At 52.7% G+C, this 21,184-nt stretch overlaps 2 protein-coding genes across 7 annotated transcripts in view; one reads left to right on the top strand and one right to left on the bottom strand.

Annotated features, from left to right (window-relative positions):
* Positions 1-3,994: 3,994 nt before the first annotated feature.
* GP2 (glycoprotein 2) lies at positions 3,995-19,983 on the top strand. 2 transcript variants are annotated; one of them, XM_019751637.3, is made up of 11 exons: positions 3,995-4,152; positions 5,319-5,448; positions 7,442-7,882; positions 9,228-9,338; positions 11,342-11,553; positions 12,027-12,175; positions 13,264-13,509; positions 14,385-14,547; positions 15,437-15,521; positions 16,764-16,808; positions 19,516-19,983. In XM_019751637.3, exons 2-11 carry the CDS (start codon positions 5,376-5,378, stop codon positions 19,572-19,574), a joined length of 1,584 nt encoding a protein of 527 aa, XP_019607196.3. In that variant the 5' UTR covers positions 3,995-4,152; positions 5,319-5,375; the 3' UTR covers positions 19,575-19,983. The 2 variants fall into 2 exon arrangements, with proteins under 2 accessions (XP_019607196.3, XP_074179232.2); XM_074323131.2 differs by lacking the exon at positions 3,995-4,152 and having other exon boundaries at positions 5,300-5,448.
* Positions 11,456-21,184, bottom strand: part of IQCK (IQ motif containing K) — a 348,027-nt gene continuing 338,298 nt past the window's right edge. For 4 of the 5 annotated variants that reach the window (XR_016022511.1, XR_016022509.1, XR_016022510.1 and 1 more), the window contains 4 exons: positions 17,192-17,352; positions 12,989-13,098; positions 12,237-12,410; positions 11,456-11,677 (listed from right to left, as the gene is read on the bottom strand). The gene's annotated coding sequence lies outside the window, so the exon portion shown is untranslated. The remainder of the gene's footprint in view (positions 11,678-12,236; positions 12,411-12,988; positions 13,099-17,191; positions 17,353-21,184) is intronic. The other variant, XR_016022508.1, reaches the window with a different exon arrangement.

A 21,184-nucleotide genomic window follows, 5' to 3' on the forward strand; every position in this document is an offset into this window, starting at 1 on the left:
GCAGCAGGTGCAAAGGCCCTGGGGCAGCCCCTGGTATCTTTCCCCCAAGGCTTGGCATCGCTCACAGGAGAGGTTCTGGGGCGTGCGTACTGTGATTCTGTCCATTTGTTGACTCAACAAGAATTTCTAGGTGCTGGTTAGAACAGCAAAGACGGTCTCCCTGCCCACAGAGATCTTAAACAGCCTTCAGAGGGGCACAGGAGCAGAGAAGAGAAGCCTGGCAAGCCTGTGGAATTTAGGAAAGACTTCCTGGAGGAGGCAAACCTGAATGATCAGGGATAAGTAGTGGTGGCTGGGAGCAGCGTGACCCAGGCCGCGGGAATAACACATGCAGAGGTTTGGCGGTGGGAGGAGAGCAGAGAACCACAGGTCGGCTGGAGCATAGAATGTGGGGGGGAGAAGCTATGGATGAGGTAGGAGCTGGGAATGAGGGTCCGGTCCCAGGAAGCCAGTGATAGGAGTGCGGGGAGCGGGGGTGACGCTGGGATGGCACTGTGGCATCTGGCTGCAGGGGACACAATGGACTCGCAGGGGACAAGAATGAAAGGCGGGAAACCTACTAGGCAGCTGTGAAATCACCCTCGTAAGAGACGATGGTGGCCTGAACTAGGGTCAGTGAAGTGGGTGTGAAGAAGGATAAATAGATTCCAGAAATACCTGAAAGGCTGAGTGGCAAGCTGTGGTGATTATGGGAAATGGGAGGCTGAGGGAGGGAGGAAGCGGCCAGGTTTCCAGCTTGGGTGACCAGCTGACCGGGTATCCTTGCTCATAAAAGCAGTGGAGCCACCGATTAGGACGTGATGCAACGACCAGGGAGGGACTCGGGGGACTGGTGAGCTAAGGTGCCTCCAGCATCCAGCTCACACAGGTCCGGCAGGCAGCGGGGTAGATGGACCCGGCGTTCAAGGGAGGGCGTTACAGATCTGGAACCCACCAGCCTGTGGACGGTGCTGGAAACCATGAGATAACCCGACACTTCCCAGGGAGAGTGTACGGGTGACAAGAAAAATGGGGCCTACCAGCATCTGGAGGCTCGCTGGAGAAGAGGAGAAGGCTAAGGATGGAGTGGGAGGATACAAATGGGGAGAGGAGAAGCAGGAAAGTCATGGAAAGGGGAGTCCAGGAAATGCAGAGCAGAAGCAGCAAGAACAGTCCAGTGACAAGGGGCCAGAAAACGTGCCCAGTGGACTTCCTTGTGTGGCGACCTTAGCAGGGCGGTTTTAGCCACATGGCTCAGACTGGGGTGCAGAAGTCAGAAGCGGGACGCGGGAACTGACTTTGAGAAGGAAGCAGCTCACCTCATCAGAAGTTGGGGGGCGAAGTGGAGGATGGAGGCGTTTTAGGGGAAGGATACACAGCTGAGGGAGGGCAGGGGTGGTGGCCTACATCTTCTTGAAGCAGGAAGCCAGATAACCGCCTGAGAATGGGGGAAGGGGCAGAGTGAGTGGGCAGTGATGGCCGCAGACACTTCACAAGGATGGGGGGTTGAGAGGCCACTGGGGAAAGGAGGGTGGGCCCCTGGCCAAAGTGAATGGATCACTGGGCGACTTTGTGGGCTCAGGACTTTTGGAATCCTGTATTTGTGACTGGTACAAGTTCCGCATTTAGGGGATTTTTCTCCAAATGTGCTAAGAGTAGAGCAGATGGCTTGCAGCACCTTTTCTTTTTTTTCTTTTTCTTTTTTAAAGATTTTATTGGGGAAGGGGAACAGGATTTTATTGGGGAACAGTGTGTACTTCCAGGCCTTTTTTCCAAGTCAAGTTGTTCTCCTTTCAGTCTTAGTTGTGGAGGGCGCAGCTCAGCTCCAGGTCCAGTTGCTGTTGCTAGTTGCAGGGGGCACAGCCCACCATCCCTTGCAGGAGTCGAACCGGCAACCTTGTGGTTGAGAGGACGTGCTCCAACCAACTGAGCCATCCGGGAGCTCAGCGGCAGCTCAGCTCAAGGTGCTGTGTTCAATCTTAGTTGCAGGGGGTGGAGCCCACCATCCCATGTGGGATTCGAGGAGTTGAACCGGCAACCTTGTGGTTGAGAGCCCACTGGCCCATGTGGGAATCGAACCAGCAGCCTTCGGAGTTAGGAGCAGGAGCTCTAACCGCCTGAGCCACCGGGCCGGCCCCTTGTAGCACCTTTTCTTTGTCCAGGTTGAGGTTTTGCTAGAAGCTGCTACAAATGCCAGGACTCCCCACCGCCAGGAGCCTTGGCTCCATCAACAGTCCTAGCGTGACACAGAAGAGGCAGTGGCCATTTGCTCTGCAAAAGCTTGGACTCTCTCATGAAAAGTCAGGGCCAAGCTTGGAAGTTACAAGTGCATGGACAGCCAGCCTCCTCTCAGGTCCGTACCTGCCAATCGCTAGGGCTGCCCACATAGCAAAAGGAATTGGAGGGGGGCTGTTGTGATGCTTATTTTGTCCAGGGGCTCCGTGTCTGCCCTTTGCATTCTGTGATTCACTGACATTCCACTGGCCCTTCCCAGACGCCTCAACAGTGAATATCCGAAGTTGGGAAGATTTGAAGGGTCCCAAATGGGAAGCACGCATCCCCCGTTTTTTATTTATCCCCTGGCTGTCTCTGGCTCCACGCTGAGTGGCATCCAGACAGAAGCAGAAGTGTTCTAAGGTGGTTGGCTGGGAACAAAAGGTACAATGGGAAATCCAGTGTGCAAACAAGTGCCTGTTTGATTTCTCTCCACTTCCCCTTGGGTATTAAGCTTCCTTTTGATTAATGTTTGGTTTCCGGTAATAAACATGGCACCAACTTCAGTGGTCTATTGTGAGGATTAAACCTGAGAAGGAACGAGGGTAAAGTACTCAGGTGTACCCAGTATTCAGCATTTACGACAGTCAGCAGTTCCCCATCATCAACGGTTTTGCTTTCCAAGGTTTCAGTCACCAACAGTCAACCACGACCCAGGAACATTAAATGGAAAATTCCAGAAATAAACAATGGGTCAGTTTTGCACCATTTGGAGGAGTGTGGTGAAATCTTGCGCCATCCTGCTCCATCAGGCCCAGGACGTGACCCATCCTTTGTGCAGTGTGTCTGTGCTACCAACAGTTAATACTTAGCAGCCATCTGGCTACGGTCAGCTGTCGCAGCATCGCAAAGCGTGTGACCCTTATTTTCCTTAGGAATGGCCCCAAAGCGCAGGAGTCGTGATGCTGGCGATTTGCATATGCCCAAGAGAATCGCTAAGGTGCTTCCCTTAAGTGAAAAAGGGCAAATTCTTGACTTCACAAGGAAAGAAACAAACACAAAAAATTTTAGCAGGCTGGGGTTGCCAAGATCTACGGTCAGAACCAATCTTCTCTCTGTAAAATGATGAAAAAGGATAAAAGAAATCCGTGCTAGTTTTGCCGTCACACCTCACTCAAGCTGCAAAAGTTACGGCCACCGTGCGTGAGAAGCGCTTAGGGAATATGGAAAAGGGATTCAGTTTGTGGGATGAAGACATGACCCTGCCCTGGCTCAGCGGCCCTCCTCCTGACAGGGTGTCCGAAGGTCAGGAGCAGCCGAACGCTACGTCACACTGCCTACGTCGCTCCCTCGCTTCATCTCATCACATCGGCAGTGTATCACCTCCTACCATCACAAGAGCGGTGAGTACAGTACAATAAGATATTTTGAGACAGGGAGAGAGAGAGAGACCCTATTCGCATAACTTTAATTACAGTACATTGTTATAATTGTTCTTTTTATTATTAAATAGTTATTGCTAATCTCTTACGGTGCCTAATTAAATTCCATCGCAGGTATGTATGTGTAGGAAAAACATAGTATGTACAGGGCCCGGTACTATCCGCGGTTTCAGGCATCCACTGGGGGTCTTGGACCATATTCCCTGCAGATAATGGGGGACTCACTGCATTGCTGACAGAGAAGCATTTGCATGAAGGTGAAGCTGCTGAAAGGGCTTGCACTAGGGAGGGTGGCTGGCAAAGGGCCCTTCTTTCACCATCCCTTGTGGTAAATTGCTTATCTTTCCTACAGCCAACAAGCCCCGTGTATGCCCAGGAGATTAACTCCAGGCATACCTCAGCACCAATCGTGGAGAGCCACATGGGTAGGACACTGCAATAAAGGGACGGTCCACAGCAGGCTTGCAATTCCACGGCTGGCCAGAGGAAGACGGACGCTTTGTGTTCTCACCACCAGGTAGGTCCTGCTTCAAGCCCCACCAGGCTTCTCCAGTGCCTGAGGCCTGCCCCGACCCTGGACCCACTGCACCTGCTAGGGTCATTTGTTTCTGAAAAATTCCAGAACCCAGCTAGCCCTTTGGACCCCGACCCTTGTCAAATGCTCCAGATACACTCAACCATGCCTCCAGGTTGCTCCAGACCTAATGAAGCCCCTCGCCCTGGCCCTGGGCACCCCACCAGGAAGCCAGGCCTCTCCTGGGGGCTCATCTTTAAGAATTAAGTCCTGGGTGCTCTCTCGACATATCCCGATAGCACGATCCCCCTTCCAGAAACAGGTCTCTGTCTAACTGAAGTCTTCCCAGGCTGTAAGGAGCCATCCAAAGATCTGCCCATTGGAGGAAAGGTTTCCCAGGAGAGAAAATGTTATGAACTGGAGTGTGGACAGGCTCTTCACAGCTCTGTCCTACCCCCGCCCCTCCTGGTAGTCATTCATCCCCCAGACCTTGGGGGGCACCCCTTGTGTGCCAGACCCTGTGCTAAGAGCAAGCAATGGGCTCAAGTCTGACATGGTCCCACCCTCAGAAATCTCCACACGCAGAGAACACTCGGGGGCTCTTAACACAGTGCCTGCCGCCCAGAACCAAGAAAGGCGAGCCGTTACCTTTGGCCATCGGTTCTCACAGCACCGCCACCTCCCCGCCACCCATGTCCCAGAGCCTCTGCCTTCACCTGAGTAGGAACCAGCCTGAGACCTCCTAGGACACTGCAGTGCCAGCTGGCTCGAAGCTGGCCTCTGCTTTCTTGCTGCCCACTTCCTCCTCTTGGCAAGTCTCCTTTTCCTAGTATCCCATCACCTTTCTGCGAGTCACACCTGCTTTAGAACAATACAGCTCTTCATGAAGGAGGTCCCCGGCCTTTCTGTGGCTTTAAGCAAACTATGTAACTTCCTGCATATGCTGGCACGCAGGAGGGGCTCAGTCAGTATTTCTGTGGTTAATGTTCTCTGAATCTCAGCTTCTTCATCTGTAAAATGGGAGCAATGACGGGACCTTCCCTGGGGGTGTTCAAGGCCTTAAATGAGCTACGGTATGCAAGGGGCTTAGGGCTGCTCTGATTCCCTTCTGACCCTCGCACCCAGGGGGACGACCTCTGACCTGTACCTGGGTCCTTCCCTCCCCCCAGCTGCATGGACAGTCTGCAGGCTGCTCAGTGACCTGCACATCTCAGCTTCTGCAAACCATGGCTAGCTCTCACGTCCTATGGCTGGCCGTGGCCTCCTGCCTTCTGACCCTGGCTTCCACAGAGCCGGAAGGTAAGTGCTCTGTTCTCCTGGCATCTCGGGTGCATCTCAGTGACTGGGCAAGTGCAGGGAAGGTGGTTCTAGGTCAACGGGAGGAGCGAGGACAGTGTAAAGCAAAGACTCTGAAGTCCAGAGTCAAGGGGAACAAGAAGAGAGAAACTGGAGTCCAGTCATTAGCCCTCAGAGAGCCACGCAGAAATTCCCCTGCCAGGACAGTGGGGCCGGTGAGGTACCCCACGTCCAGACAGGAACAAGCACGATGACACGAGTCACCCAGTCCCGTGCTCTGGCCTCCTTTCCCCTTATCAGTCTGCACCTCTGCAAAGTGAGAGGACGAGATTTTGTGATCTCTCTGTGGTCCTTCTAAAGATCTACGGCCGGGCATCTTAGATGCTTGTAGGCTGGGTTCTCAGGCTCAACACTGGGATGAAAATTTCTGCCCATGTCACCTGTGGAGGGGTGGGCAGGAGTGGCGGGGGCGGGGGCTCTCCTGGGAAAACGAAGCATGTGAAGGAAATACTCCAAGAACAACAAGTCTATACTCCAAGAACAACAAGTGCGCCGACTCCTTAAAATGAGCACACACGTAAGCAAGGCTGGGAAATTTCTTTTTCGAAAAGTCCCTCTCGTGTATTATATGCATGTGACCTCCCACTGAGGACCCAGGGACTGTGCTTGGCATTAGCTCATTTAATTCTCCAACAATCCTTTAGGGCTTTATGTCCCCAAATGGGGGCATACATGTCCCAGGATGACCGTGGGGGTGCCTGGCAAACTCTTAGAGAAGTTTTTGGTGGCGTTCTCTCTGTTTCGTCACGTGTATTAAAAACATGTAACTAGTACATCGTACCTATGGCATCACTGGTATTATTCCTTGGGATGCAACGAATTTATAAAGAGAGTCATTGAAAGAAACATATTAAGTAAATGACAGGAGGGCACAGGTGTGGTGGGCAACACAACCCCATGCGTGGGAAGGGATGAAGTTTGGGAGCCCCAGCAGCTCACAGGTGCTGTTTTGTAGATGACACTCAGGGGAGACGAACCACCTGCCAAGCTCATAGCCGGCAGGTGTCGAGTTGGATTTACACCCCGATTGACCAGCTTGTGGTCCTCTCCCCTTCACATCTGTCTCTTCACACATCACAGTCCCTGATTCTGTTAAAAACCATGAGCTCCATCATCAGAAATTGTCCCGTTAGACCAGCGGTTCTTGACCGGGGGTGATTTTGCTGCCCAGGGGCACACTTTGGAAATGTCTGGAGACAAGTACAGGGAGAAAGGTGCTCCTGGCATCGAGTGAGAAGAGCCCAGGGACGCTGCCAAACACCCTACAAAACACAGGATGCTCCTCATGGCACACAACCATCCAGCCCAAAACTAGCCGAGGTGGAGAACTTTTGTGGTAGATCTGCATTGGCTGGTAATGGAAAAAAATGTCTGTGGTATTCAGAAAAAAAAAATGCAGGTGGAGAAAAAAATGCTGTACAGCATTAAACCCTTTTGCATTTTTAGAAAAGCCCCATATTTAAACCTATGCATAGGAAGGGTCTGAAGATTCTACAGCAAACTTATGGCTACTTCTGAGGATGGAACGGGCTTATGACAACTTTCGCTTACTTTACTCATTTGAATGATGTTTGAGGTTTTACCAATGAGTGAATTACATTTATAATGAGCAAAACAAATCCCGGTCCGACAGGACCCCAATGTATGGTTGCACAGGGGAGCACTGCAGAAATGCAGGGCAGGGGGGCGGGCGATTGAGTTCAGTGTGAACGGTGCCCCCTGGGGATGTGCAGGGTGGAGAGCTGATGTTCTTAGTGCCCTTAAAATACCACCCCGCAGCCTCATTATTATTCTGACGCTGAGGTGACGAGGGCTGATGCTTGCTTAATGGTTACGTGCCTCACCAGGCTCTTAGCACACCTGAAACAGTGTGAGGGCATAACAATCCTGCAGGCTCCGGGTCGCTCAGTAACCCAAGCACACTGTCGCTTTCCAGGTCACAGGAACCCCAGCCACGCCAGCTCCTATGGGCTGGACTTGGAGTGTGGAGCCCCTGGGGCCCCGGAACCCCCACTCTGTTTTGACCCGTGCCAGAATTACACCCGCCTGGACGATCCCTCCCGGAGCTCAGAGAACACAGACAGAGGCCATCAGTGTGACACAGACCTGCGCGGCTGGTTCCGCTTTGTGGGCGAAGGTGGCGTGAGGATGCCGGACACTTGTGTGCCGGGGTACCGCTGCCACACGGACGCTCCCATGTGGCTGAATGGGACCCACCCAGTCCTGGGGGGGGGCACTGTCACCCGCAATGCTTGTGCTTACTGGTCAGGCAACTGCTGCTACTGGAAGACGGAGGTGCGGGTGAAGGCGTGCCCGGGAGGGTACCACGTGTACTGGCTGAATGGCAGCCCCTCGTGTAACCTGCGATACTGCACAGGTGAGTGGCAGAGACCCTGGAGGCGGCGGCAGGGCAGGGCTACCCGGTGAAGCGCCCAGGGCTCAGCAGAGTAAGTGGGGCAGGACACTAAGCGGCACAGCCACCCCACTCCTGCCAGTTACTGCCCAGTGGGAAACACGCCCAGGGGTTGCCAGCTCTTCCAATACCGCAGAGGAAAGCCAGAAATTTAGATTCGAGGGCGACACCGCCTCATATACACAGGATGCCCTGCTGTCCAAAAGGAGAGCGTTCCTATGAAACCTTCCACAAGCTGAACTGACATAAAGCCCAGAAGCAACTGCCTTTATCTGTATGGAGATTTGGGGAGCATTCCCAGACCCCAAAAGTAACCAACCTCGTCATATCAAATACACTTAATTGCCTCCAGTTTTGTGCTAAACCTGACACCTTTATGGGCTTCCTGTAGGCGCTTCTAACACCTTACGACACATCTTGCTAACGGACGCACAAAACAGACGCAGAGAAAACACAGATGTTCAGACACAGCTCAGAGCGATGGCGGCCTCACGCTGAGATGCTAGTGTAGTTCCCCCCGGGAGGCGCTGCCCCGCTGCCCACTGCCTCCCTAACAGTTGGCAGCTAAACAAATGTCGGCGCTATCTGTGATTTTCGCCTTGGCGAAAGAAAGCGCATTTCTCACAGTTAGCAAAAACAGGCACGAAGGTAGGTCTTTCATAAAAGTGGCGAAACGCGAACTTTCAAAAAGCGGGGGTACCTGCATAGCTGCCCGTGTGCGGCGTAACACGAAGACCTCAGGCTCACTCGGATTTCGGTTCCATTGGGGCCGCTGCTCGACCTCTCTGAGCTTGTCTGCTGCTCTGAAAAGAAAAAGGAGAACGGCAAAAATGAGTAACGCATGGTGCTTGTGACGCGCTTGCCTCCATCCTGAGCACACGAGACTGCTGACTCATTTGGTCCTCTCGCCCACTGTGTGAGATGGGGGCTGTATCATTACCCGGATGCCGGGTCTGGGGCACAGAGAGGTTCAGCAGCGCTCCCAATATCACACAGCTGGGATTTGAAGCCAGCAGCCTACCTCCCTGAGCTATACGCCTAACCGCCAGGCTACCCTGTCTCACACAGTTACCATGACAACCGAAGGCACTAACACAGGGAGAGTGGTCAGAACGGGGTCTGCCATGCGGTGAGGACTAACATGGTGACCTCAGGCTTTTCACATCCCTGGATGGGGAGTCAGCACATCCGAGGTGGAGGCCTGACCCTTCCACTAAGAACTGCACAACCTCGGACAGAGTGACAAGGTTGGCCCAGGGGGTCCCCCCGCTCTGCATCCTGACCCCCCTCCTCCGTGCCTCACCCCCAGACCCCTCCACTGTGGAGGACAGGTGTGAGAAGACCTGCCGCCCAGAGGAGGAGTGCAGCTTTCTCAACGGGACCTGGAGTTGTGTCTGCAGACAGAACGTCAATGGGTCTGGTAAGCAGTCGGGACGGTGCTGGGTGGGAGCTGGCCCGAGCGGGCACCGCAGGAGGGAGGGGTGCAGGGGGTCAGGGCACGGTGGACCAGAGTCAGTGGGGATGCAACTGAGGTCAGGAATGTGAGTTCTCGAAGCCAGTGGGTTTGCAAGGATGGGAGGGCAGAGATGCACCAAATTTCCAGGTCAGCCGCTGGCCCACGCCTCGGGGAGCGGCTCTGGCATGGGTGGGCATGACCCACGAGGGAGAGGTACTGAGGGTGAGAACTCTGCCAGTGTGGGAACTGTGTTCAAATACCCGCAGAGGCTACATATGATGGATGGGCAGACTCCTGGGCCAGTCCTGGGGCCTGGGACAAGTCACCTAACTTCCCTGAACCTTACTGCCCTCATCTATAAAATGGGGAGAAGCTATTAATAAAAATCACCACTGTACAGGGCTATTGTGAGAATTAAATCAGAGCAGTCCGAAGGGGCAGGCTCTGCAGGTGAGGAGCTTCTCGTCCCAGGAGGTAAGCAAGGAGAGACAGATGACCCATGGGAAGGCCACAGACAGGCCCTAAGCCCTGGGTGGGCGGTGGATGAGCTGCCCACTGAGGCTTTCCTTCCCTCCTAGGACTCTAACGAGGGCCTCTGCTCTTGCTTTTGGCACAAGCTTGCCTCCGTCTGAGCAAACTCCCATCCCCTACGAAGGAGTGTTCTAGGCAGAGGGGCAGGAACACGCAGGATGCATTTGGGCAATGGGGCTGGAGTGTGTGTGCCTGGCAGGAATGGCGTGGGGCTGAGGGGCAGGAACAGAAAGGGAGCAGCCCTGTTCCCTGCGGAGACTCTGCCCGTTGGGTGGATGAGCCCCACCTCAAAGCTGGGTGGCTTCTTGGGGTCGGGCCATCACAGCTTTGAGGACATCCTCCCTGGACCTGGATGGGCTTCAAGGTCCTCTTGGCTGACTAAGTGGACAGGGCCCCGCATGTCTTTATCAGCGGCTATTCAGTGGGTCCCCATCGCTCCCAGACACAATCCCTTCGTGATCTGGGTTTGCTTGCTTCTCCGTCTCCCCCAGCTCCCCTCCGCTCCTAAGTTCCTGAGCCTTTGACCTCTGTGTCTCTCCGAAGCCCCACCCCACACGCTACCTCTGCTCTCCCTTAGCCTGGGTGCCCTCCCTTGCTTTGCTGACCTGCAAACCCCTGCCCGTCAAGCTTCAGCCCTCTGCACCCTTCTGTGGCTCACCTGACAGCTGGACAGCCCTTCTGATATGCTTCCTCTGCACCTAGAACACACAGCTGTTAGTACGTCCATCCCATTGCATCAGAATAAGCTGTTGGCACATTGGTTTTATACAAGACCCTCGTGAGCTGAGTCCATGGCTCCTTTATTTGGGGGTTAAATGTGCCCAGCACATGGAGAAGGTAGCTAGTAAGAATGTATGTTGAATCATGAATACAATAGAAATTGTATTGCTCTTAACTTACTACCTATCGCCCTTATCAGAGGGTTAGCTCTGGAAGGGTGGGAATTTTGTCCGTTTTGCAATCATTGTATCCCCGGTGCCGAGAACGGTACCTGGCAGACAGCAGACGGTAAAGAAGTATTTGTTGAATGAAAGTTGGATGGATGGATGGATGAATGAATGAATGAATGAATGCAGTGGCTCTGAGCCAGGTCCGATGTGGGGCCTTGCAAAACCAGGAAGCAGGAGTCGTGTGTGTCTAGCTTGGATTCTGGGCCGAATGTCCTGCAGTCCTGACACCCTAATTCCCGAGGGAAACCAGACCCAGAAGCCCCGGCCAAACCCGCACGTAGGATGCCCGACAATCTCAGACCAGGGGCTTCTTTGCCAACGTCGCCTACCGCAAGCCTGGGCGAGAATCCCACCTGGTCCTAGAACCTTCGCATCTCCCCCACCTCATGGAGGGCACAGTGGTTCTTCCAAAGGGCAGGAAACATGGACTCTTCCCACTGCTTCTGGACCCCTAGCCACCCCACCTACTCCCTCTTGACTTTCCAGACATCCACAGTTTGCAGCCGCAGCTGGACTGTGGCGACAGGGAGATCACGGTGTCGCTGGACAGGTGTCAGCTGGCAGGCCTGGGCTTTGGGGACGAGGTCATTGCTTACCTGAGGGACTGGAACTGCAGCACCTTCTTGCAGAGAGAGGAGCAGAACCGGGTGTCTGTGAGCAGCCCCGCTCAGGCTCACGCCTGCGGGAATGTTCTGGAGGTGAGAGGCATTCACTCCACCACTGCCAGAGTGGGGAGCCGGGCTGGAGAGGCCCCTGTCAGGGGCTGTGAGACGGTGGCCAAGTCACGTACCTCTCTGGGTCTCTAGGCATATGTGAGATTACCTGTTAGGTCACGTAAAAAACTCAGAACAGGTCTGATGCTTGAGCTCAATAAACGTGAGCTGTGCTTACGGTTCATTAGGGGTGATGAGGGAGGGGCCGACAGAGGAGCAAGCATGGTGGCTCCTAACTCTTCCCAAGGGGAAGTTTTTGATCTAGGTTTTGATCCCCTTCCTGTAAAGTGTCAGTGCCTGGGGGGTGGGGGGGAGGCCCACTTGCCACCTTGACAGCAGAAGGCAGGGTGCCAGCATGACTGAGAGGCCCCCCCTGTGAGTCAGACACACCTGGCTTCCAGGCACACCTACGCGTGTGTCGCCATAAACATATATGTGGTCTTGTTTTTATGCCAAAGAGAAACAGAACCCATGCCATCTACAAAAACACCCTCTCCCTGGTCAATGATTTCATCATCAGAGACACCAAACTCAGCATCAACTTCCAGTGTGCCTACCCCCTGGACATGAAAGTCAGTCTCGAAACTGCCCTGCAGCCCATTGTAAGGTACGGCACTGAGTGACCCTTGCCCTCTGACCTTCACCCGACACCGGTCACGCTCACTTACCATGTCCAAGGACGCCACCTGCCTCCTTCAGGAGCTTCCATTCTATTGGTCGTTCATTCCACAAATGTGTTGGTTGTATATTAACATCCAAGCAGACGCAGAATCCTTTGTGGATCGTAAGGATTGGTATTCCAACGCAATGCAGCAACGTGAAAACAGTGTCCTTGAAATACGCTAAGGAACAAAAGCATGACAATTTCACTTATTTTGAGGAAGAAAGGCATCAAACGACTGGTGCCATCAATAGTTACAAGTGAGATGAATGCACTGTAGGGGCACGGGGGGTGCTGTGGGGTCGGGGAGCAAGGTCCCTGACCTCATTGTGGGGGTGAGGGCACGGTGGGAGCAAGAAGGCTTCCCTGCAGATGAGGGATTTAAGCTGGATCGGCTTTGGGTCAACGGCACCCCTCAAGTCATCAGAAATAGAACCAAATAGCATTTTGGGTGGCGTTCCATGTGGGCAGTGGCTTTTGTCTGCTGTCCCCTGCCGTACCACCATGCTGGCAATGAGGCCCTCCACAGTCTTCGATGTGCCAGGGGACATTCTGAGGGTGTCAGAAATCCAGGGTGCCCTTCCCATCGCCCATTGCCTCCCAAGCTCCCAGAATGGCAGGATTAGAAGGAGTTCACATTTTCTAGTTCAGTGGTTTTCAGAATGTATTGTGTTGGGGCCCAAGGTTCATCACAAATAAAAATTAAAGCCGTTCATCTTGTTAATATTGGTGTTCTATAAAAACTGTGAGCCCACTGACCTGGTCCCCAGCAGGTGAGAAGATGGAGGTGCACACGTGGGGTCATCCATGACGCCGGGGAAGAGGGTGGGAACCCCGGGGCAGGCTGGTCTATCTGTCAGGAGCAGTGCCTAGAAGACAGTAAAAGCTAATTTACAGGAATGCTCCAAGAATTTCCTTAGGGCTCAAAGAGGCGCATTTGCCTTCCTAACTTCACACAGGACGGGAGCTTGATGCATTTTGTTCTCCTGGGTCAACCCCTGACGGTTCCACTCTTGTGCTTTTCCTTGTCTCAGTTCCCTGAACATCAGTCTGGGTGGGGAGGGCGAGTTTACCATCCGGATGGCCCTCTTCCAAGACCAGAACTACACGCTGCCTTACGAAGGGGCCATGGCCGTGCTGTCGGTTGAGTCCATGCTCTATGTGGGCGCCATCTTGGAGAGAGGGGACACGTCCCGGTTTAACCTGCTGCTGAGGCACTGCTATGCCACACCCACTAGCGACAAGACCGACCCCGTGAAATACTTCATCATCAGAAACAGGTATCGGACGGCTCGGGGTTACCTTTTGACAGAAGTGAGGTTTGGGGAGAAAAGGACCCCCTCCCCCCTGCCTGGCAGCTCTGTGAATCGACTTGCCTCTTTTGGAAAACAACTGGGCGTGACACGTCATAAGCAGACCCACTGACCCGGGAATATCGGTCCTGGAACTTCAGCCTAAAGCATTAATACGGAGTAGGTGGGCAGGGGAAAGAAATGGCGATTATTTTTCGTTTCAGTATCCTTCTGGCTTTGGCAGGGGGTTCATTGTTTAAAATGGGGCTCTGCTAAGTAACGATGGGCTGTGACACAGATGCAAACACCAACCGATCAACGTGAAAACAGCATGACAGGTGTTCTGGGGCAAAATATTATTGACCGTCCATAACTGGCCAACACAAAGGGAACATGCGTATCTGTAGATCGTGGTACTAATATTAGCTAATATTGACCACTGAGATTGGCTACATGCCAGGCAGTGTGCTGAGCAGGGCACACGGGTTATCACATCAAATGTACACACCAACCCCAGGAAGTGCATGTTCCCATCTCCACTGTACAGACAGGAAAAGCGGGGCTCAGTAAGTGGGGCTTAAGTAACCCGCTCATGCTCACTTGGCGGGGAAGTAGGTCCGGCTGGAATCTAAAACCAGTCTGTCTCACTCCCCAAAACTCAAAGCCATGTGGGCTAATGGATAACATCATGGAGGATCCCAGAGGGAGAAAAGTCGCTGCCGTCAGGATGGAGGGAACCCGAGGGGCCCTTTAATTCTCTCTGACGCTGGTTTCCTACCAGATACAGATTACAGGTGCAGCCACGGGCCTCAGGCCCCCGAGCTGTTCTAGAAGTTAGCTCCTTGCCCTTGTCACCCTCCCAGCTGCCCAAACAAACGTGATTCCACTATCTCCGTGGAGGAGAATGGGGTGTCCCCCCAAGGCCGGTTCTCAGTTCAGATGTTTATGTTTGCTGGAAACTACGACCTCGTTTTCCTGCACTGTGAGGTTCATCTGTGTGATTCGGTCAATGAGCAGTGCCAGCCGGTGAGTGTGTCTTTGCATGGGCCCTGGGACCTGGTGGGCGCTCCACATACATTTATCGGAATTATGAGCAGGTGGAAAGAAGGAAGGGGGACAGGGAAAGAGGTTGGGAGGGAGGGAGGGGAAAGCAAGCTGGATGGATGGACGAAGAGATGGATGGGAGGGAGGGAAGGACAAAGGGAGGAAGAAAAGAAAGAAAGAAGGATGAATGGATGGACGTTAAGCCTCCCAAAAGCCTACGTACATACGAGCAATCACTGAGTCCCAGGAGGCAGATGAGCTGAAGGCGGCTGCCCACGAGGTTTCCTTGGCGCAAGACTTTATCTTAGATGATTATAATCATAGTTGCCCTTTTCAGCGCTCAACCTGCATCAAGCACTGAACTAAAGCATTCACGTGCCTTATCTAATTTACTTCTCACAACAACCCTTGTAGGTTCTTTGATCACTCTCATTGCACAGATGAGGAAACCGAGTCTCAGAGAAGTCCCTTGCCCAGGGGCCACACAGCTGGCAAGTCTCAGGGCCTGGATGTGGCCCGGCTGTGGCTCTTGCCCCCTTTTTGGCACTGCCTGCTAAGAGTTGGCACTTCCCGAGTGTTTGCTGTGTGCCTACGTGCTGCAGACCTCATTTTAACCCTCCCAACCAGGAAGGTTCTATTTAATAACAGTGGAGAGGTGAGGGCATTTGTTTTTAGTCAGTCAGCTGAAAGAGAATGGAAATGCGATTCTAAGCCACGTTTGCTGGACATGACAGTGAGAATATTCTAGACTGAGATAACCGCAGCCTCTGAGTTAGGGCTGTCGAGTGGGTGGGCTGCATTCTCGGGCCAGACGTGGAAAGGAAACGTGCCTGTGACCTGTGGTAGCATGACAATTCTCTACCCTGCCCAGTCTTGCTCAAGAAGTCAAGTCCGCAGTGAAGCCGCGGAGATCGACCCAGCCCTGGTTCTGGATTTGGGACCCATCGCTCGGAGAGGTATGTGGCCAAGTCCTGGGGACAAACCCAGTGGCTGAGTGCTGACAGTTAATGACAGATGTCTGGGGTCACCAACCCAACTAGGTAGCACCTTTTCTGCCTCCTCAGTGAATCAATCTTTCCATGAGGGGCTCTGGGTACTAATAACAGCATTTGTTATCTGTACTGGCACACCTCTGTGCTGGGGACCAGGCTAACCCCGGACCCGTCAGCTCACTTCACCCTCACCAGACTGTGTCCATTGCACAGATGAGAAATCAAAGCTCAGCGAGTTTAAGTGACTCACCCAAGATTGCCGGGCTCGTGAGCGGCTGGCGTTAGAATCGAATGCAGCTCGGTCTGATTCCAAAGCAGCGACCTTTTCCTTATTTCTCCTGCCAGGTCCCCATAGCACAGTCCCTCTGCGGGGAAGGCTAAATCCTAACCCAACTTTGTTTTCTGGTGATGGACTGTGTTTCTCAAAATCCAGCGACAGCACTGTGGGGCAGGACGGAGGGGAAGCTTTCCAACTGCTCCTCAGATTTTCATCCATCCTACCCATGGGTTAGCAGTGATGTCATGGTTTGTATTCCCGCTGGAGGAGTTAAGAAACCCCAAAGAATGAAAGTATTTTTTTTGTCCCCCCAAAATAAGGATACCGCAATGTTGTTACAGTAGCAGTGTTAACAGCAACAACAATCATACTTTGTGGCTGGCAGCGTGCCAAACACATCTATATGTGTTATCACACGGACTGCTCACAACAGCCTCAGGAAGTTAAGCCCTATTACCACTTCCATTCTCCAGATAAGTAAACTGAGGCTGTCTCATAAAGAAGGCTCTCGCCCTGAGTTGCCCTGCCCCTTTACTAAGCCCTCAGCTGGAAGCCTCATGTGGTGTCACAGGGTAGCTAGGGGATAGGAACCTCCATTTTGGAATCAGACAGATGGGGGTTCGAATCTGAGCTCTGCTCCTTACTAGCAAGGTCAACTTGGCGAGTCTCTTAACGTCGCTGAGCCTCAGTCTTCTCATCTGTCAAATGGGGATGAGAATAATTTCCTCACAAGTCTGTTAGGAGGATGAAGTTTCCAACGCATGAAATGGGTTTAGCAAGGTACCTGTCAGATACTAGATGCCTCCACAATGAGGACTGTCACCAGCAGTGGTGGCCAGGTCCAGAAGGACTTGGAGCAACTGAGGCCACCATGCTACAGCCACCAGAGCACGGCTGACAAAACCCTTACCCTCTGCTCTTGTCTCCAGGTGCCTCGTCTGCTGGTATCGTGAACGGAACCCCCAGTACTGCAGGTACCTTTCCTCCTGCCTTTCCCACAGCCTCCCTCCCAACTTGCCCTCCTTTCTCCTTGCAATTCGTGCACATTCATCCAGCCCCTTTGGTGGGCCGGGCCCTGTGCTGGGAACGGTGGACCCTGAAATGCAGCCGTTCCAAGATTGGCTCGGAGAGGCCCACAGTCTAGCAGGGGAGCCAGTCACTTAACGACAAACATTTATCGAGCGCCTGCTGTGTGCCAGGCATTGTTCTAGGCACTGAAGAAGGAAGGATGACTGACATGGGTCAGGGGCTGTCCTCACGGAGCTCATGCTCCATTGTGGGAATCACGAGGTAACGAGGTAATTTAGAAAGGAGAGAGGGTGATGGGATAGAAAATTACCAGCACGGGTAATAATACCTTAAAGAAGATCGAAGTTTGTCTGTCTCACACAGAAATGAAGTCTCGAGGCGAGCGATCCAGGGCTAGCGAGCAGGGCAGCACCACAGTCATCAAGGATCCAGGCTCACTCCTCCACCATTCGTGGTCCAGGGTGGCAGGCAGAGCACCAAGCTTCACATCTAGGCAGCAGGATGGAGAGAACAAGGGAGAAGTCACTGAGTGTTAGGGAACATCCCTGGAAGCTGACGTCTTATACTTCTCCTTACATCTCATTGGCCACTGCTCAGTCACATGGCCACACCTGGCTGCAAAGGAAGCTGGGAAATGTAGTCTTTATTCTAGGTCGCTGTATCTCCGACCCATGTTTGATGGTTCTATTAACAAAGTAGGAAGGAAGAAGCAACACCAGAATGGATCAATGGCCAGAACAAAATTCATAGGCGGTGATATTTGAGTCAAATGAGAAAAAGGAGCCATGTGTGCAAATATTACAGGAAAAAGCCCTATTGGCAGAATGAACAATTGCAAAAATGAGACAGGCACATAAACAAATAAATCACAAGTAAGTAGATAATGTAGAAGGCGCACATTAAAGTTAACTGTACTGGATAAGGTCAGGAAAGAATTTTGGCAGCTGGTAACATCTGAACGGGGTTTCGATGAATGAACTGGAATTCCACGGGGAGACAAATCCAAGAAGTGTACTTTGGACCAAAGGGAAAGCAATGCTATTAAGATTTTACTACCCTCCCCCCAAATGACCTATATTGGTGAACTCAGCCATGAAAAAGTTCTACCCACCTTCAAATCCCCAACGAGAAAACAGTCTAAAAGTTTCCAGATGAGCTCAAGAGGGCCTCCTCATGCTCAGTGCTAATGCTCGAACAATGGTGAGAAAAGTAGCGGTCATCGAAGAGGGTAGAGAAAGCAAAGACTAAAGGCAGCTTGCGAGCAGGGACCTCAAGTCTCATCCATTTCTTCCAGTACTTCCGGTTAGCACAGAGCCTGGAACGGCCTGGCTTCCCAGGAGAGTATGCCCAACTGACTAATTTCTAGGATGGGCGTTAGAGCCTTCTGGAAGAGGAGGGGATCAATCTGGCTAGTGGGACGTGGGCAGAAGTCATGTATGCCAGTAGGGCACCACAAGTGGGCACTTACAGTTTTCACTGTTTGCTAGTAGCTCCCATGGCTGCTTTTGGTCTTTGAGAATTAATTGAACATCAACCTCTGTTTCATAATTATAACCTGGTTGTCATACACTAATACTTCTGAGAATTAGGGTATTTGTCTCCCCTCCCTTTTACGACATCAGCAAGTGACTTTGAAATTGAGGGCTGGGAAGACGTTCTAGTCTGGCAGTATGACCGGAGAGGAGGCACATGCCTCTCCCAGGCCCCCGGACACGAGGCACCTATGATCCATGCTGCCTGCCCTCCATTTACACTGAGCACACAGTAACGGCCAGAAGAGATACAATTGCAACCCTTCCAGATCTTAGAGTCTGATTTTCAAAACCAACACTTGGTGGTGTTTACCATGTGCCAGGCACTGTTCTAAATGCAAAGTGATAGGACTGTACTCACTTAAGTCGTACAAAACTCTCATAAGGTAACAGCTGCTAGTAATATTTCTATCTGCACCCAGGGAAACTCAGACAGAGAGGTTCAGTAACTTGCCTGGGTCCGCACAGCTGGTTGTAGAGCTGGGATACTAAGCTATGAGATAGGGCCTTGGCGGCAGTGCTTATTAACTTCTGTGTCTTTCTGCCTCTTCAGTATCAGTCATAGTAAGTAATGCTAGCTGCTGTGACAAACAATCCCCAACTTCCTGTGCCCTTACACAATAGTTTATTTCCCACTTAGTCACTGGTGGTGGGGGGTGGGGAGGTAGAGTTCTGTGCCTTGCAGTCATTAGGAATTCGGGTTCCTACCTTCTGGTAACTTCTGGCAACTCCACTACCCCTTGCAAGTTCCTTCCTAGGTCCTCTGTATTGGGTTCCTAGATGGCGGATCACAGAGCATGGAACATCCTAGAAATGGCATATATGACTTCTACCCATGTCTCACTGGCCAGATTCAGTCACAGGACGCCGCCTGCCTGCAAAGGAGGCTGGGAAAAAGTGCCTTTCAATGTGCCAAACACATGAAAAAAGTGTCTGGTGATTAGATAGCTTTGCCTCTACCCCCTGACCCCTGTGCCAGTTCGCAGGGGGTGCAACCCAAACAAGATATTAAGGGTACCCTGTTTGTCATCCTTGTGCCACAGAAAACAGAGAGGCCAGCTCGCTTTGGCTGCCCAGTTCCAAAGCCCAACACCTGACAGTCACCTCCCTTGCATTTCAGGGTTCCTGATGGCCTGGCCCATGCTTCTCCTGCCTGTTCTCCTGGCTGAGCTGTTCTGAGCTCAGCTGGGCATCTGGCCTTGCAGCTCGTGTCCTTTCTCTGGCGATGGCTTCCAGTCACCCTTCAGCTGTGTTGGAGCTCCCTCCCACTCAGCCTTGGTGTAAACAGACTCCAGGCTGGGCTAGGTTTGGGGGACGGAAAGAGCTTTCCCTTTACACTCTCTGTGCTGTTGTTTGCCTCTTTGTCTCATGGTGGGGCCCCTGTCGGCCTGGCCTGGGCTGACTTTCTCATTCCTTAGCAGCTTCATGAAAGCAAACTTGGTAGGTGCCTCTGTAACTCGAGGGAAGAAGGACCATGTCACTGGGGGAAAGGAGTGGGATGAGCTCGTAAGAGAGGCCGTCTCACGGCTCCTTCCCAAGCACCCCTGTCTGACTGCTGATGAATTGAACAGATTGACTCTTGCTTTCACCCGGCTTCCTCTGGCATATTTCCATCATGGTCTCAATAATCGCCATGGGTACACGTTGTAAAGGGGCCACTTTCAGAGACCCGGCTCCAGGAAACACTGGTCCCCCTTGCTCCCCCATTCCCCACCACACCACAGACATGCTCTGATGTGCCCAGAACCATACAAACTTCTACCCTGGGACCTGGATGCGGGAGGAACTCTCGATTTGGGTACAAAGACACTGTCCCCCAGAGCACACCTCTAGCTGTAAATAATGGTGTGCTTGCGCTGAAGGGCCCAACAGGGAATCCCGGCAGAAATGCTGCATCGTTTCCGCAGGGGATGCAGCAACAGAGCCTGGGAGATGGGTGAAGGTCCTTTCTGGAAACTGCTAAGGAACCCTCACAAAGCACTCTGCGAAGAATCCAAATACGGAGCATATTCCCTTACCCACAGCTGTACCTGGGCCCCCCCACGTTGGCCTCAGGAAAATGACCTGATCAGGGTCAGGCCACTGGGGGGCTGGAGGGGGCAGAGCCTGTTTATCTGCTGGAGGGCGCTTTCTAACTTGCCAACCTGCTGCCTTGTTCAGAGAAGGTGTGGTTACAAGAAACAGAAACCCACTCCAATTAGGCAAAAAGGGAATCGATTCCAAAGCCCCGGGGCACCCAGTCCCAGGACAGAAGACAGCCCAGATGCACAAGGCAAACCACCAGAGACCACGGTTTATCTGTCCCTCTTCCTGAAACCACACAGCCTCACGTCTGCTTATCTCTCTGAAACTCCCTTTTCCTGGTTATTCATCATCCCTTGATTGAATATGGGCCTGGCAGCTTCACACTCACTTCCTAATTGGGGGATCACAGAGACCAATTGGCATCCAAACTGCTCCTGGGGGAGTCGGATTTCCCTGCTTGGGCCCAAGTGTTTCTCCTGGTCCCGGTGTCTGAGACCAGGTGGGTGGGCTCATCTCAATGGGTCTGAGGGTACACATTCCCAAAGGCCTCTGTGAGGGTGGCTTCTGTAAAAAAGAGGCTCCTGGGAAGAACTACTTCCAGTTTCCCAGTAGGTTAGAGGATTCAGACCTACCACATTCCAAGGGAGGCAGTGAGCTGGGAAGGGAGCTGAACGAGATGGCAGCAGGTCCGAACCTTTTTCCTGCCTGGGAAAGGCGCAGGGGTGGGCTAGAACCAGATTGCCAGACATTTACAGGAAACCCTT

This window comes from Rhinolophus sinicus, chromosome 10 (assembly GCF_057876585.1).
Source record: "Rhinolophus sinicus isolate RSI-liver-muscle chromosome 10, RSI-T2T, whole genome shotgun sequence".
In the NCBI taxonomy this organism is placed as follows: domain Eukaryota; kingdom Metazoa; phylum Chordata; class Mammalia; order Chiroptera; family Rhinolophidae; genus Rhinolophus; species Rhinolophus sinicus.